This window comes from Anguilla anguilla, chromosome 4, assembly GCF_013347855.1.
Source record: "Anguilla anguilla isolate fAngAng1 chromosome 4, fAngAng1.pri, whole genome shotgun sequence".
In the NCBI taxonomy this organism is placed as follows: Eukaryota; Metazoa; Chordata; class Actinopteri; order Anguilliformes; family Anguillidae; genus Anguilla; species Anguilla anguilla.
This window is the reverse complement of record NC_049204.1, coordinates 58038054-58054354: the sequence shown is the minus strand read 5'-3', so window position 1 is coordinate 58054354 and position 16301 is coordinate 58038054. Positions and strand designations below refer to the sequence as shown.

The window sequence follows — 16301 nt, the reverse complement described above, 5'->3', positions numbered from 1 at the left end:
GGCAGCCTTATAGTCTGTAATTCTGTGATTCATGTAGTCATACTACTTGTCGTGCTACGCATCTTTAGAGGTTGGCAGATAAAACTATTCGGGAACACAGCTTGTCTGATTGCCTGACTTCCTGTTGATAAACCAGAGGCCTGATCGTATGAGAACGTGAACAGAAGCGTGACTAGTGCATGCTGGCGAGGCACAGTAAACACATTGCCTTTGTTTTGTGTTAATGGCCTGTTAAATTGGCATGCCTTTCCAAAGTCGAGGGCTTGCTCGCCGACGGAATCTACCGAAATCTGCTGGCAAAGAAAAGAGAGACTTGTACCAGTGATATAAAGCGGTTTAGTAGTAAAAAAAAAAAAAGTATTAGTCATTAAATTTGATTGGTCATCAGAAGTGTATTTACTGTCAAATGTGCCTCTGAGAGTAAAAACATACTATAAGGAAGCTCTGTCAAAACTCTCTGATGGGTGTTGTTATTTGAATCAAGCTCTTACTTGCATTATTAAGCTTTCTGAAGCTCACCTTTCTTCAACAGTTGCTGACTCAGGCCAGCATTACTATCAGCCAAGGCATTTAAATGAGAAGTGAAATTGTAAACCTGTCGAAAGCTTTTTATCTCTTGGATATGTTGTAAGCATTTTGGTAGATAAGCATAATATTATCATCATGATTTTATTATGTAGAAATTAATTGGAAAACAGCAACAAATCTTGGGGAGAAATGCCTACAAGCCTCTGTATGGGCTACAATCATGTGTTGTCCTGATTGGTCTTGTTTGCATGTGCAGTTTTCATTTATTTTAGGTACACTTATTGTTTTTCCCTTTTAATTTCCTGTACCTTGTGACCAAAGAAGGGGGGTGGGGTGGTCTGGTTCGCGTCGTTATGGAACATGGAGTGCTCAGTTGTGCTTTGGAAAATTCAATATGCTTTATGATATGTATATTTTGACTGTGCTCAGCGCTGATAATATTGTGTGAGAGGATGTGTTAAGGCAAACGGCAGTTTAGACTGCGCTACAAATTCAGAGACCATTAAAGACACAAATGTAGGCTACTTGCATTCAGCAGAGCGCCCCGCTTCCTGGACTGAGAGTGGTGCATGCATGTTAACAGGTGGTGGGGCTGTACCGTCTCTGTGGTTCAGCTGCAGTGAAGAAGGAGCTGAGGGAGGCCTTTGAGAGGGACAGTCGCGACGTGGATCTGTCTGAGAACCAGTATCCCGATATCAACGTCATCACAGGTAAAGGCAACCCCACACCCCCCGGGCTCCTGCTCTGTACCACAACACTGACAGGCATCCTGTTATTACCCATATTAAGATACAAGGAACTCAGAGGATATTGATAGGTTCTTAATTGTCCACATACTTTTGGCCATATGGTGTATGTTTTTACTTACCCGGAGTAGTATCTGTTCATCTAGATGGTTACGCTGAAATGTGAGGAGTTCTTCTAGATATACGCTGCCGCTCGCCCTGATAAAACGGAGCTCACGGGCCCATCTTCTTGCGGCTTCGAAGTGGCAAAACTTTACATTGAACAGTAATGTTTCTTTCAAAATATAATCTCACGGTTACTCTCAAACATTGATAGATCTTAATTTATGCGCAGTTTCATGGAACTAATACTTCTACCAAAGTATGCCAACTGTGTAGTCTGCAAACAAGCAAAGTCTCATGCAGGCGGACTACTATGAGACTTGAGTGATAATGGCGTGACGTGGTGGAATGCGACCGTTTGCTGCAGTTTAAATATAGCAAATTGTTAGCGACTTACTTTATTAAAGCACGTAACCATTGCGAAATTCATGGTTGAGATATTAATGGGAGTAATTTCTACTACATAAATAAGTGTTAGTGCTTTACATCAAATTCTAATGGCATTAAGTAGCTGGTTGGCTGTGCGGTTCGAACTGGAATTAAACTGGAACTGAAATTGTCCTGTTGTATTTGAAACAGAAGGGCTTTACTGTATAGTCAAGTCTGCAAATCCATATGAGCCTTAAAGAATGCTCAGACACTAACTATTTCTGGCAGCATCTAAATGAGTAGAAAACATAATTAGCTATAATTACCCCTGTGTGTGTGAGCATATGTTTCTATGCGAGTTTGTGTGTACTTGCACAATGCAGTCACTGTTAAAGAGAAATTAAACACTTGTCTTCTTGGTCTGAAGCCAAATTTGAGCAGAGCATTCTTCATTGTGAAAAAAAGACAGCATTTTTCTGCTACCTACAGTAGATCTGGGATTGAGTGGTGAAGAAAACCATAAATTGCCTACATAGACTTTCAAAGCCTATTCACAATTGTATTCAATGTGAGGGCTGTCTTATTGTTTAAATTAGGAAAAAACAAAACGGAACAGGGTGTTGATGACCAGGTCTGTATATGGTATTGAAATGTTTGTTCATGTGAAAGCACCATGGAGATCAATGGGGCCTTGGCAAGTGGATTAATCAAATCAAAGTTAATTGATTACTTGTCCTCAGGTTTGCCTGTTACAGCATAAAAACCAGAACTGGCCCTTCAGCCTGTCCAGAGTATATCTGGTACTTTATCAAGCTTAGAATTGAACACCACAAGTGTTTAGCATCCAAAACTATTACAGAGGATATAATGCATACTGTTACCACTGAGTTGCATTCTTGCACGTGTGTTGCCAGAAGTCTAATGGGGAATATCATTCTGCACAGTATTTTGTTAGTTCTTGCTAGGGCCTGAAGTGAATCTCCTAACATGAACCAGGCAACATTGATGTCATTTTTTTGCTCCAGGTTGAGACATACGGTCTTCTTATCTCTTGACCATTCTAAGTCATCTGAAACCATTAACAAAAAAATGCCTGCAAACCCTCATTTTTTCTGCTGACCAAGCTGAAGGTGCTCCAGGCGCATTCAAACCTTGATGGGCAGCTTCAGGAAGGCTACACGTCCAAAGTTACAAGCCCTCTGCTTTCTTATAATAGCTTCTTACATTGTAGCCAGTTCATATGAACCATGTTGTGAATCTAAACATCTGTGTAAATTGGATTGTCAGTGAAGTGAAATAGTCGCCCAGTAATCGGCATACTTTAGCAGTCGGGAATTCTACTCAACAAGAAAGACATCAGAGGGTAAAGGAAAAGACTTGCACATGTTTTTTTCTCCCTCCAAAAGAGGAAGACTGGAAGCCTGTAGTCGAGGGCTCTTGTTGGTTTTGCGAAGAGGCCCACAATGCCGATCTTGTATCATGTCTGCTTTGATCCGCATGAATTTGCATGTCAGGGTAAAGAACACAGTTAACAGTTGAACGGGTCAGGAAAAAAGAGCCAGCACCAACGTGAATTGTTGGTTTTTGCTTGCTGTCTAAATTAGCTCTGCGGAGCGAGTGGGTGTTGCAGATAGCCAGGGAGGGGGAGGGGGCTAGTTGAGAGTTGAAGGGGGGGATGGGAGAATCAGGACAGCTAATAAGCAGGGAAACGAGAGGAGCTGAGGGCCTGCGTGTCACAAGGCTAATTTAAAAAGCAGAGGTAGTGAAAGGGATTAACTGGGGTCAAAGTTCAATCCAAAGCTTGCAAAACATGTGCAGTGCATGGGCCTTTTTTTGTTTTAAACAAGAATCCAGACAAGTGGCACTGAAAAGGCCTGTCTTGGCCGTAAAAACTGTAGCATTCAGAAAATTAACAAAAATAAATTTGATCCCAATAAAGTGTGTATGTTTGTGTTTGTGTGTGTGTGTGTGTGTGTGTGTGTTCTAAAAAATATAAAACATGTTCTGATAATGTCCTTTTTTATTTTAAACTTATACCACTGAACCTTTCATTGAGCAGTTTGGGTAAAGTGCTTTAGCTCAAGGCTGCAGTACAGTGTTAGTCATAGCACTCAACCCATCACCCACAGCACTACTGTCACTGCCTCCAGCCGCTTCGCATGCTACCATTAGCAGAATTAGCTGAATAGGCCACAGGGGTTAGCGGTGTGGTGACCTGTGGTGTTTTAATCGAATAACAGCTGGTGGACTGGGATGAAGCACGAGTAACTTTAATTAACCAAGGTCATGGATCTCCACCTTATTTGACTCTGAGGCATTCCAGGGCTTGCTGTTGGCAAGTCCGTGTGCCATCGGACAGATCCTCCTCAGGCACACGGATAGAAAGGGTTGCTGGGGACAGCTGGCATCGGACAGTAAATTCCTCCATCAGATGATCTCTTGCAGTGTATCACAGGGGAACTTCCGTATCAACTGGATTTCTTTGTTTAGAGCCATTAGCTAAGCTTTCTGCTCCTATTTTTAGTTTTGTCTCACTTTGCTTTGTGTTTTGGTTTTGTTCTTTAATAATAATTTAAAAAACATAAATAACAATAACAGTACTTTTTATTTGTAAAGTGCCTTTCAGGGTACCCAAGGACACTTTACATGGAAATCGGGATAAGACACAAAGTACAGAGGATAAAGAAAATAACAAAGATGCTAGCTTATACAGAAAATCAGTCAGTGGAGCCTGTGCAGAACTGCAGTGGTGCGATCATGTGGTTTTGTATGGGTCAATGATCTAGCAACAGAGTTTTGAATCAGTTGTAGTTTGGGCCTCTGGGTGGCTCTTGCTGTAAAGACGCCTGTTCCGAAGATAAAGCGTGAGCCCTGTGGCTGGGTGTTCTTGGTCACACGCCATTGGCTGGAAGTCTTCATTGGCGAGGCAACAGTTGGCTCGGCCAATGATAGGGGGTAAGCCGGGTAGTTCCGTTGGTCTCATCGCTCTCTAGCGGCCACTCCTGGTCAGACCAGGCACCTGCGGACACACAAACCGAGAATACGCTGACCTCGTTGTCCTTCGATGACACGGGCAGTGTATGACTGGTGGTGCGTCTGCAGTGTGGAAAATAGAGAGAATAGGCGTCACGTAAATCGGAGGAGTCATGCGTCTGCCGTCTCCTCCTGAAGTCGGCAGGAAGGGTTGCTGATGGTAGATCAGCAGATTCGGTTGAGTTCGGTGTCAGGAAAAATGAGATAAAAGGGATAAAATATAAATTTTTAAAATTGTTCGGGATGTATGAGAAGTGAATTACAACTGTGTTTAACTGACTAAACAGCCCCGCTGTACTTATAAATGTAGTTATGAGAATGGTGTTGCTTACTGTTACTTTTGGCTGCCATATTGAGGCCTTTCTTTTAGATGGTGAGGGCAGTGTTTTGATTAGGCTGAGTGTAAGAGGTCAGTCGGTGGGGATAGGGCCTAACTTGCGTCCTGGATCCTGACCCCCCCCCACCCCCACCCCCCGCTGTGTGAAGACATGGAAAGTCATTAACAAGTGCCCCCTTTGTTGCCGAACAAACACAGATGGTATTTGACTCATGCATTGGGGATTAGCTGAACTCTGGGCTGGCCAGGAGGCGCCCTGGATACAAAGAGGTACAACTTTGTGTGGGTGTCAGAATCGCACGCGAAGTAGTGGACTGGGCTGCACCCCTCTCCCGGTCAGTGCCGGGGGACAGAACAAGCCGCTGTTTGTTCTCTTGTGCTGGTAGTGTACCCGTCCATCTGTCTTTTAGAGCATAAGGTCAGAAGTGGGTCTGTTGGAGATGCTGGATATTGGAAGTCTAAACGGATGTAAAACCAGTAGTGTCAACAGTGGCCTCCCTGCACACTCCCATATTGTTGAGCAGGGCTTTCACTGGGGTTTCACTGGGGTTTTATTTTAGACTAGTGATAGGAAAGTCCGAACAGGAAATTTAACTGGACGGTGTCTGCAGAAGTTCTTCAGAAACTGGACACAACATAGGTTCCTCAGCACAGTTATCACTACTGACTAGAATTAAGAAAATCGGTTATATCTCTGTATAAATACACTTACAGCTTTTGCAGGCTTTTCTGTTTTCTTTTAATCTGGCCACTGTCCATCTCATTGGACTATGAGCATTTGAATGCGTGTTGCCTTTTGGACAAGCTGTGAAAACGAGAAACACCTGCAAAGCCCACCTGTTTGCTCCCGAGTCCTGACCTTGCCTTTGTCACAGGATTTGTTTGTGTGTTGAGTTCCTGGCCCAGCCAATGGAGGTTAAGGTTCTTTAAAACAGAGCAAATATGCAGCTGAGTCATAGCAGGCTAATGATTTACTCCCACATAAAGGCAGCATTCTTAGTGTTCTGGGTCACTTCACACTTGCACAGGGGTTATTGGTGTTTATATTAAACCAGCTTGCTGTTATTACAGATGGAGTAGCTAAGGTTGTGAAGGGACAAAAAGGTGTTTTTTTTCTTTTTTGGCTGCTATGTAGTTACTTTCTTGCTTACTTTATTCCCCCTTTTATAAACGAGGAGGTTCATTTTAAATGGGAAAAATCAGTATTAAAATTGACAGTGTAGAGAATGTAAATGGAGGCATTTTCTTGAAATGAATGCAGTGTTGTAAACAAGTTGCTTTCGATTAGTTCGGTTTTAATTTGTGTACATAGTGTGTATTTAGCCTACTAAGGAGGCGATGTAATCTTTTCAGGTTTGATTATAAAAACTGCCAAGCCTTTCCACATGAAGTTCTTATATTGCAGAATCAAATTCTTCCTGATAAAACATGTTTTAGCGAAATTGGCATTAATATCAAGACAAGTGCAAGGAACTATTTTACATGTGTGCCCTACTTAATCTGTTACTTCTTTATCAAAGAACACTTTGTTGCAGTTGTGAGTGGGTGATTTTTCTCTCATGTTCTGTGGAGGCAGGGGCAAATTGCAGGGGTTCTGACAGGTGAAAACACAGACTGGGGTGTGGATAACAAAAATAATCTGCTCATCAGTACCTAAGTGCAGATCTACAGAGATTTTCACTACATTTTGAAGTACAAGCATTGGAATGCACGTAGATGACTACACTAAGCATTTTATTTATTTGTCAATGGTTACTTCTTGAAATGTGTCAATATGTCCTACCTACCTCACCATTTTAATGATTAAAAATGAAAAATGTGTGTGCTGGTTCCTCAGTCTGGTGCAAATATGTAGAGAACCTGCGAACAAAATACATTTTTTATTCCAATCCCTATGCCTGCGCCACAACAAAATATTTACCTGTCTGTGATGATGTGGCCCGTAAGAATCCACTTGTAAGTGTTTACCTTGGTAGTAGACTTTGCAAGGTCTTGTTCCTTGGAGGAATGAAAGACTGTTATTTTGCACTTTTGTGGCGGCCGCTGGTTTGGAATGAACAAGCCCGAGCTCACACATCTTTGCTGTTGTGTTAAGACGTGTCAGGTCTTGATTTAATGGAGCATGCTGGTGGATCAGACGCCGGAGTACAGACCGTAGCTAATAGACCCTGTTGTGCATACTAACATCAGAATTTGTATCCGCAGGAAGGAAAATTGTCTTGGGTTTTGCGCGATGCCAAACACTGTAACTGTTGATACTTGACAGCGATTTCAGAAGAATCGGATTACACAATGTTTTTTTTTTTTATTCAGTTGTACAACTTTGCTTGCAAGTGTTTTATTGTTTCCTTTGCATTTTTTTCTTTGGTCTAAATGCAGTTAAATTTTTCTCAAGCCATTTACAGGTCCTGTGGGAACATTTCTTGGCCTTGTTTGTTGAGATTGATGTAGAGAAACCACAATAAATCTAAGGAAAGATTTATTTGTCTCAAATGAATTATGCCTACTGTTCATTTCATTTCTTCAATTTCATTAATTGAGATATGATGTATGAGACAGCATCCGGTTCTCTGAAACCAGGACATTAGTTTATATAAGCCTGCCCCTTGTGACATGTGGAGCTGAATTTAGTGCAAGCTGGTAATTTTTTATGACATAAATGTGTAAAAATTCAGGAAATATTTGTCTGACACGAGCACCATACTGCACAGTGTTTTACGGCAGTTCTGGTAATGCTGAGTACATTTCCGGACGGATTTACGGTCCTGTAATGAGCACATTATGTAATATTTAGCTTTGAAGCAGCTTGATCTCTTAAGTGAATGTGAGTGATAGGGCAGTCCTCTGCAAACCCACTTCCATCAGCCTGAACCTGTCTTCGTGAATGTATGGCCCTGGTGGCTGGAAATCTGATGAGGGTCACTGCTGCAATCTATAATACTCTCATCAGCTAGATGCATGGCTCGCCAATTTGGTTTAGTCTGTTAGCTACTCAGCCGGTATTGCTTTGACTCTGAGGCAACACCTGGATTTGTGATTGAAATAGTGGTTAGTGATTTATTTATGTATTTTTTTAATCCATTTAAAAATTTTATACATTACAAACCAGTCTGAGGCAGCCACCTTGGGGAGTAAGGAAAAATGGGCATGTACAGGTGACTGCCATGCAAAAATCATTTACCCATGCAATCTCATCTATGGTTAGACATTACAATACATGCAAAGTGACTTGGGATAGCCACGACACAAGTGAACATCATGGCAGCGCATAGAACAATAGCCAGGCAGTGGCTGGCCAGCTGGTTACTATGCTAGCCACAGCTACAATGGAAATCTTTTGGCCAAACCCTTCATGAAAAATTAGCCTAAATACAAACACACCTAAAGGCTTTATGTTCTTATGAGCTGAGATATTTGAAACTATGCTTTGACTAGTGGCCATCATACACATAAATATAGTTCCTGTGGGCGGGCAACAGCATGGCCACCAACTGTGTTGCGCTGGTGACCATTATGCAAATGGTAATTTGACTTATATAGCCAAGCGCATAATACCAGCAAAATGTATAAAATCTAAAGTTCTGCCATTGGCCCCACCTGTGAATTTGCATTAAACACTCATGGCCATTGTGAGAGGTGACTGTAAGTTGCATGCTTTGTAATTTCTGTGTGTCCTTAGGTACGACCGTAGGGGCAGTTGTACCTGTTGAAAGCTTCTGTTGTGAGAGACTGGAGACTTGAAACTTCCTTTAGACTAGGGTGAAGATCTGAGATTCATTGATAGTTTTGAATGCCTATTTATTTACAGAAAGTATATTTCTGCATGCTGGGAAAAATTAAAAAGAAAAAAATGTTCATCCTGATGAATTATGGGCATGCCTTTGATTTATTTTCTGTGAAGAGAGCTGGTGTAAGTTTCATATTTGGCTTCTTTTTTTCTTTCTTTGGGCCTTGGGGAGGGTGTCACAGCTGTGATCGCCCCCCCTCCTAGACATCCCCACATTCTCAAGCTGCTGCATAGCGCCTGATTCCAATCAGGAATCCTACCAGACTCCATACAATACACCAGAACAATAGGCTGTCTTTGTGCTTACCAAAGTCTGCCAGCCCACACTGCCTAAAAACCTGAAAATGTACAACAATGACTCAATAAAAAAACTGCGCTGATTCATACAGTACTTACAGGTTAATGTCCTAGATTAGACGTGGTGCCCTGTTAAGGCATGGGAAATGGTAGCTCTGTCGTAAAAAAAAACAAAAAAAAAACAATGCTGGCCAACCTGTTAATCATTGTAGTTAATTTTATTACAGTGATTGCGATTCCATTCCCTTGAGTGAGTGCTTGTTTGTAATAGCCGTGCGTCTTGTCCTTTCGTCCCCAGGTGTTTTGAAGGACTACCTGCGGGAGCTGCCGTCGCCCCTGATAACCAAGCAGCTGTACGAGGCCGTTCTGGACTCCATGGCCAGGAGGCCCCTGCGCATCGGACCCAAGGGCTGCGAGAACGACCCCGCCGACTCCGAGCACACCGTCGGCCTCCTCGAGATCCTCCCGGAGGTGGAGAAGGTAAACGGCGCCTCGGGTCGGACGCGGTTGCCACGGCGAGGGAGGGCGTGTGCTGGCCTCCTCTGTTCTCACCGCTTGGGGCTTCCGGCAGAAAGCTCGCGTTCCACACCTTGGTCTTTGTTTGGGGCTCCTTGACATTCCTGGCGTGGCAGCGCCTCCCGGATGACATTGGGTTGAGGGCCTGCAGCTGCTGGCAGACGTAAACATGCATTCATCAGGTTCCGATAGCGGGGCTCCTCGAGGGCAGTGTGTGCAAGCGTGTCGGGAGCCGCCAGGGCCCTCAGTCCTGCCTCAGTGGCTGAATGGAGCTTTACTCATTCTGTCGAGATCAGCACTCGATCCAGAACCCTTTGTACACGTGTAAACTTCAGGCTTAGCGCCAGGTTGGTGGCCGGAAAAGTGTATAACAGGAAATTTGAAGAGCATTACTCATCTTTTTTATGTCTTCATTTTATGAGCTGTGTTTTGACTATTATTTAGCGATCTCTTCCGTTTTTGTTAGCTGACTTGCGTTGTCTGTGGTTGGGTGGGTAGGTAACCCTGCGGAAGCTGCTGGACCACCTGAAGCTGGTTGCCTCCCACCACGAGGTGAACAAGATGACGTGCCAGAACCTGGCCGTCTGCTTCGGCCCGGTCCTGCTGAGCCAGCGCCAGGAGGCCTCCTGCCACAGCAACCGGGTCTTCATCGACTCGGAGGAGCTGGCCAGTGCCCTGCACTTCAAGAAGCACATCGAGGTGCTGCACTATCTCCTGCAGCTCTGGCCAGGTATGCTACTGTACCCACTACTTTCTGCCTGATTCTATCTTTCTGTGCCCCTTTTTCAGTGGACTGTTCAATTTGCCAGTTATTAGTGGAGACAAGTTACAAACCCCATGTTTAACTAACAGTTGGAGCATTGTTTCTTTTTATGGTACCGAAAAACATCTGATGCTTTAAATTTGTGGCTACAACCGTGTCCTGCTGTCACTCAACAAAGGACCAGGGCAGCCGTCTCCTAGCCATGACCATTGATTTAAAACCCTACCCGGGAATAATGGTCTTAAGGCTTTGATCTGGGGTTAGCAGCATGGCATTGCAAACAGCTATTCTTTACTCCAGAACTGACATAGTCCACAGGGTGCTTCATCATGAGTTGAAAGCATGTTAACAATGGGTTTTCACAGTGCTTTTCTGGATGGCAATTTCAGAAATTGCCATCCAGAACAGACGCTGCACCTTGCGGTCGAAGATAATCTTTTATCTCTTTGCACAGCATTTCATGTCAGCAGTTAATTTCCCCCTCTGCCTGAGCAGAAATGCTTAGAATGGAATGTGTAACTTATAAACTGGGAAAGGCATAGGTGTGGAGAATGGAATTAGAGTAGCATTTAGGAATTATAAGTTGTGCAAATGTGCCAGGAAATATGTGCGCCAGCTCCAAACCCTTGCATTGTGGGTAATGTTCTGCTCGATGTTTGTTCCACCAGTCGATGTGGCTGTGGCTTAAGTAACTAATACTAGCGTGCAACATCCGTCTTGTACATCCACATAGTTTAAAAATAACCCTGAATGACCCAACCTAATTTCACCGTTCTCGTGCTTGGAAATGTGGGTGAATGTGGCATTAATTACAGATATCTGACATCTGCTACAAATAAAGGCTGCTCATGATGTGAAGGGTGCAAAATTCCAGCTGGGGATTGATTTTGAACCGTTGTCAAATTACAGTCCCGGCCAGTTGAAACCCTCTGACCCTCACCCACCTGAAATTTTACACTGAATCAAGCTGCAACCCGAGATGTGTATCACTCCCACCTCCCGCCATCGACTTCCTTGGCTTTAAGAGCAGCGCGCACCATCTATAATTAACGGCATTCCTAACCTAACCTTAGCCCCAGCGCTTCCCCCCCCCCCCCCCCCTAACATTTCACAGTCATTAGGTTAAATTTTCAACCTCTTACCAAGTCCTTCCTTGAGCTGCGGGGACCGTGTGTGATGACTGGGCGCTCCCGTGCGACTGTGTGCTTTGGTGTGTGTGTTTGAGGAAAGGGCAGGTGGTCAGGGAAAGATCACGCCGTTGCGTGGCAGAGAGGAAAGAGGAGCGGGGTTTGGGGGTTGGGGGGTTTGGGGGTTGGGGGGTTGGGGGGTTGGGGGGGAGGGGTGGGGGGGCAGGAAGGCCAGTATATTTTTAGACCATCAGGGACTCTGCAGGGTCTGTTACGTTGGAGGCCGAGAGGGGAAACTCCCCTGCTTACATGATGAAGCGCTTTGGGAGTTCAAGGCTTTCCCCCATATCCTGGGATCAGCCACAAATCTGCCAGCTTTTCCTCTTTCCATGGTCACAGGAAATGGAACTGTGATTCTTTTCTGTTCCCCTGGTTACTGGAAAATAACTGTTCTTCTTACGTTTTTTTTTTTTTGTATGGGTTTCTTCTTATAAATTTGTGTAATGGAGCAAATGTTTTGAAAATTTTCTTTTATGAAAATGGGTGTTTCATTTCAAGATTTTCTTCACAGTTTTTTCAAACATGACAGGAGTGAAGCAATCCATTCCTATATAAAGAAGTGATTTGCTTGCTTTAATTAATGTTGCATTTCCTAGCAGAAGAATTGTGAGGTTTGATTCCATGCAATGTTTTTGTTTTCATCACTCACTATAGGAAGCAACTAAAGGTGGCGGAGAGTTAGTTACTCACTGATTGTAAAGAGGAAGACAGGTAACTGAGCGGTGGGTGTGTCTGAGTGCACTGCACTAAACTGAGCTCAGTCATTTTTCCAGATGACAGACATACTAACGTTCTCTGATTGTGGCTGAAGAAGCCCCTCTCAGGTCAATGTAGGTCATATTTCTTGACCTGCAAGTGGCCAGAACTTGCTGTGTTTTCATTCAACAAAGAAGTTTTAAAATCTCTCCCTATATTATGTATTCCACCTGACGGGGAAGTTAAACTGTGGATAGAATATACAAATATTCTACAACACAAACTCCTTAAGATGTAGGTGTATTGACATGACTCCCAACTTTGCTGTAATAAATCAGCAGAAACGAACACTTGTAACTCGTGTGTTGCAGAATGGGTTTGGCATGCTTCTCTGCTGCATGGCACGTGGTTCTCCCCTCGGTTCTGCCCCCTTAAGGCTCTTAAAAAGTCTTGTAAAAACATCTCCCGCTTCTCTCTCGTCTAGTGGTGGACCCCCACGGCAAGACCTCTGCCCTGGTGAGGGAGGCGCCGGCAGAGACGCCGGCCGCTCCGCAGTACCTGCGCCGGAGGAGGGAGCGCCCCCAGGTCCTCAACCTGAGCGAGGCGGAGATGGCCGGGGTGCTGCGCCCCAAACCGGGCCGCCTCGACAGCCCCAGCAACCGCTACGCCGGGGACTGGAGCTGCTGCGGGGACGGCTACTTCCAGCCCCCGACGGAGAGCGCCGGCAAAGAGGCGGACTACGATGACGTGCCGTCGGAGGACGCGGAGAGCGCCGAGGAGGGGCCGGAGAAAGGGGGGGAGCAGGAACCTCCGGTCACGGAGGAGAACGATGGATCGGGGGAGGTTGAGAAAGAGGAGACGGAGGATACCGGACAGCCTGAGGAGTCCGCCGGTGACATTTTGTCGAGCCAGGAGCACCTAGCCAAAGAGCACACCTACCAGGCCTACATGAAAATCCAGGAGATCAGCCCGGTTCTGAGCAACAGAGTCAACCTCAAGGATCTGCAGGAGAGCATCGACACTTTGATTGGCAACTTGGAGAGGGAGTTGAATAAGAACAAGTTCAACGTGGGCTATTGACTTCAAAGTAAAGAGTGGTGTGGCTCAGGCCTGGTGAGCCACTTTGCTGCCGGGTACCTTTCTCAGAGCCTGTGATATTGCACCTCTCTCGCTTTCTCTCGCCAATCTCTTCTGGGCTTTCTTACCTGCCATAGGCATTCCTACAGTGTTGCTCGGTAGCTATTTTAGACTGTTGTTTGTTTGTTTTTTTTCTTCTTATTAGAAGAATCCATTGACCCTAAGGGGTGTAAAAGGTGCCTTAATTGTGTAAAGGTGGTACTTGTGGCAGTGGAGAGTTCTTGAGGTACATTATGTAAACCGATGCACTTACAAAGCTCGGGGAGCTTGTTCGAGTAGACGTAGGCTATGGGCTGGACTGTGGTGGACACCAGTGGCTGCTGAACTCTCCTCCAGGATTCCCCGAAATGCTGCTGGGACTGCTGAGGTGATTCTTATGCAGCAGGAGCCTGGGGTTGACCTGTGACCCTTATCAGTGTAATCATTTGTCAAATCAAACAAACTGTACAGTTATGAATAGCTATGAGATACCATAAATGTTCGCCGGGTGCTAAAACACATGCTTCTTCTGAGGCATGAATGGTACGTGTTGTATCACCATTGAAAGAAAGGTTTCTCTGTCAATGTATACATGTATAAAGATGATAATTTTCTATTTTTCTAGCCCCTTATATACATTTTTTTTTGATACAGTGCAGATTCAAGCAGTTAAGATGCTTAAGAGTGACAAATTGTCAGAAAGACCCAATTGCTTGGGAACTAGCCATTCACATTTTATTGGAGCAGTCACTGTGGTGATGACTTCATATGCTATGACAGAGACTTTTTTACTTAATAATTTAACTCTTCAGTTATCCAGGGATCCAGAATTATCAGTATTTAATACAAGGAAAAAATATATACACACATATAATGTTTTGCAGTATATTTTTGACAGCTTATTTTTTCATTTATTCCTATTTAAATTACCTTGTAGTATTGTTGATCTATAGTTATTTCATATAATGGATTGCTCAAGCTATCTGTACACATTTTTCATGAATGTGTTGTGCTTTTAAATAATTTGTGGGACTAATGAAATTATCGTAGCTGTAAAATATAAATATATATAAAAAATATATGCATATTCTCAGAAAGGTTTGTTTTTTTTGTTCTATCTGTACATATTTGGTATGTTTTTATTTAGTCACTGTTAGTATGAACTTTGTTTGTGATTGTTGGTTTAAATTTACTGAACGTTACATGGTCAAAAGCTTTACAGTCAAAACAAGCTCATTTTATCCCTCACTGTCCAGGGTGTTTATAGTTGTATATAGATATCATTTTGTTGTTCCTTTTATTTTTCCTTTGGCAGCTGCTCACACACATTATTCAACTGTAAATTTTAAATGTAAAAAAATAAATTATGTTTGTCTCAGAAACATTTTTGATTGAGCAGTGTATGACTGTGTTATGTCAGGATGTTTTAAAAGTATTGTGAGCATACTCTAGGTACTGCCACACATTACTGCAAGTGAAGTGGGATCTATGCCATTGGAGCAAATTTCTCTTTTCCTCGTCAGTGATGTTTAGTGCTGTGCAATTGTACAATGTGAGCTGGCTCTGCTGTTCTTGTATAAATGCATTCCTCATAGCTCATTATAAGAACAGCTATATAAATATATGTTATCAATTTTTTTTTTTTTGGAAAGAGAAACCTAATGTGATGAAAGTATCACAGAACCTTAAGATATTACTTTGTACTGACTGGGGAAAAAAATAAATGTATTGTCATATTAAAGTATATATTTCACATGTTGATTGTGTTCCTTTTCAGTTCCTTGCAAACTGGTCTACTGAAGATGAAATATGACTGCTCTAGAGCAGACAAACAGTCAAATCTCATTAACACAGCCAGAAGTTTCTCACCAGCACACTGCTGTGATGTAAGGACCAAGATGGGCTCTGTGGCAGGTGAAGTCTTTTTCAGTGATGCACTGTGATGAAGCTGGTGAGAAGGGAATTGTAGATACTTGTTGTACTGTATGTTTCCGTGTCAAGATGAAAGTTTTCAAGTACTGTACTTGTGGGGAATCCCCTGTGGAATTGAGCTACCTTTTTTTGGTGATAATTCATGACAGTCATGCTTCACTAGTGATTACCCTGTGCAATAAAAGTGCACTAATGAGCACCTTAGCCCGCAGTTATGTGGAAATTTTCATCTTTGCACCATACTGTACAAAATGCAAAATGCTCCTTTTTTGATGTGGTTTTTATGGACTCACTTTAAATGGCTGTATGAAAGGAGTGTAACATGAGCACTTCAAGGTGTGTTTTTATAGCGCTGAAGAACAGAGAAAATTTCCTTTGGCCATCGCTCTGGAGGCCTGGAAAACAGTTTTGTCTGGTGGAGAGCCAAATTCTTCAACCAGTATTCACAGACGTGTCAGCAGTACAAAATTAGAATTTAATTCATGTTATCTCCTATTTCACGGACCTCCAGCTTTAGATATCGTTGGCTGTTGTGTAGGTGATGGAGGAGGTGGAAGTTAAGAGGCTGTTGTTCATGTTGTTGAGCAGTGGAGAGTGCATAAGACAGTGAGACGTGTCCCACCTGGTCAGGCGCTATGGCTCTCATAAATCTTCAGTGCACTCATTGTAGAAACTATGCGACTAAATTCCTTTTAAAAAAAATTTACTTGTCTTTCACAGAACATATGCGGTCTGATTTGTTCCACACAGCTGGGAAAAAAATGTTCCCACCGCCACGATTAATTACAGGTAACTTCTGCATGTTTGGAAGATTTCTTAATTTATGTATGGTTGATTGCCATGAAAAGAAAATGTCCTCTTTTGGATGTTATGTGCAGCCATTACACCGTTT

General features: G+C 43.3%; 1 protein-coding gene across 4 annotated transcripts in view; it reads left to right on the top strand.

Annotated features, from left to right (window-relative positions):
- The window catches only part of syde2 (synapse defective 1, Rho GTPase, homolog 2 (C. elegans)), a 34687-nt gene extending 19451 nt beyond the window's left edge, over window positions 1-15236 (top strand). For all 4 annotated transcript variants that reach the window (XM_035414442.1, XM_035414440.1, XM_035414441.1 and 1 more), the window contains 4 exons: window positions 1112-1238; window positions 9498-9679; window positions 10214-10445; window positions 12846-15236. In XM_035414442.1, the coding sequence (XP_035270333.1) occupies window positions 1112-1238; window positions 9498-9679; window positions 10214-10445; window positions 12846-13441 (1137 nt within the window). In that variant the 3' untranslated portion in view covers window positions 13442-15236. The remainder of the gene's footprint in view (window positions 1-1111; window positions 1239-9497; window positions 9680-10213; window positions 10446-12845) is intronic.
- Window positions 15237-16301: the final 1065 nt, after the last annotated feature.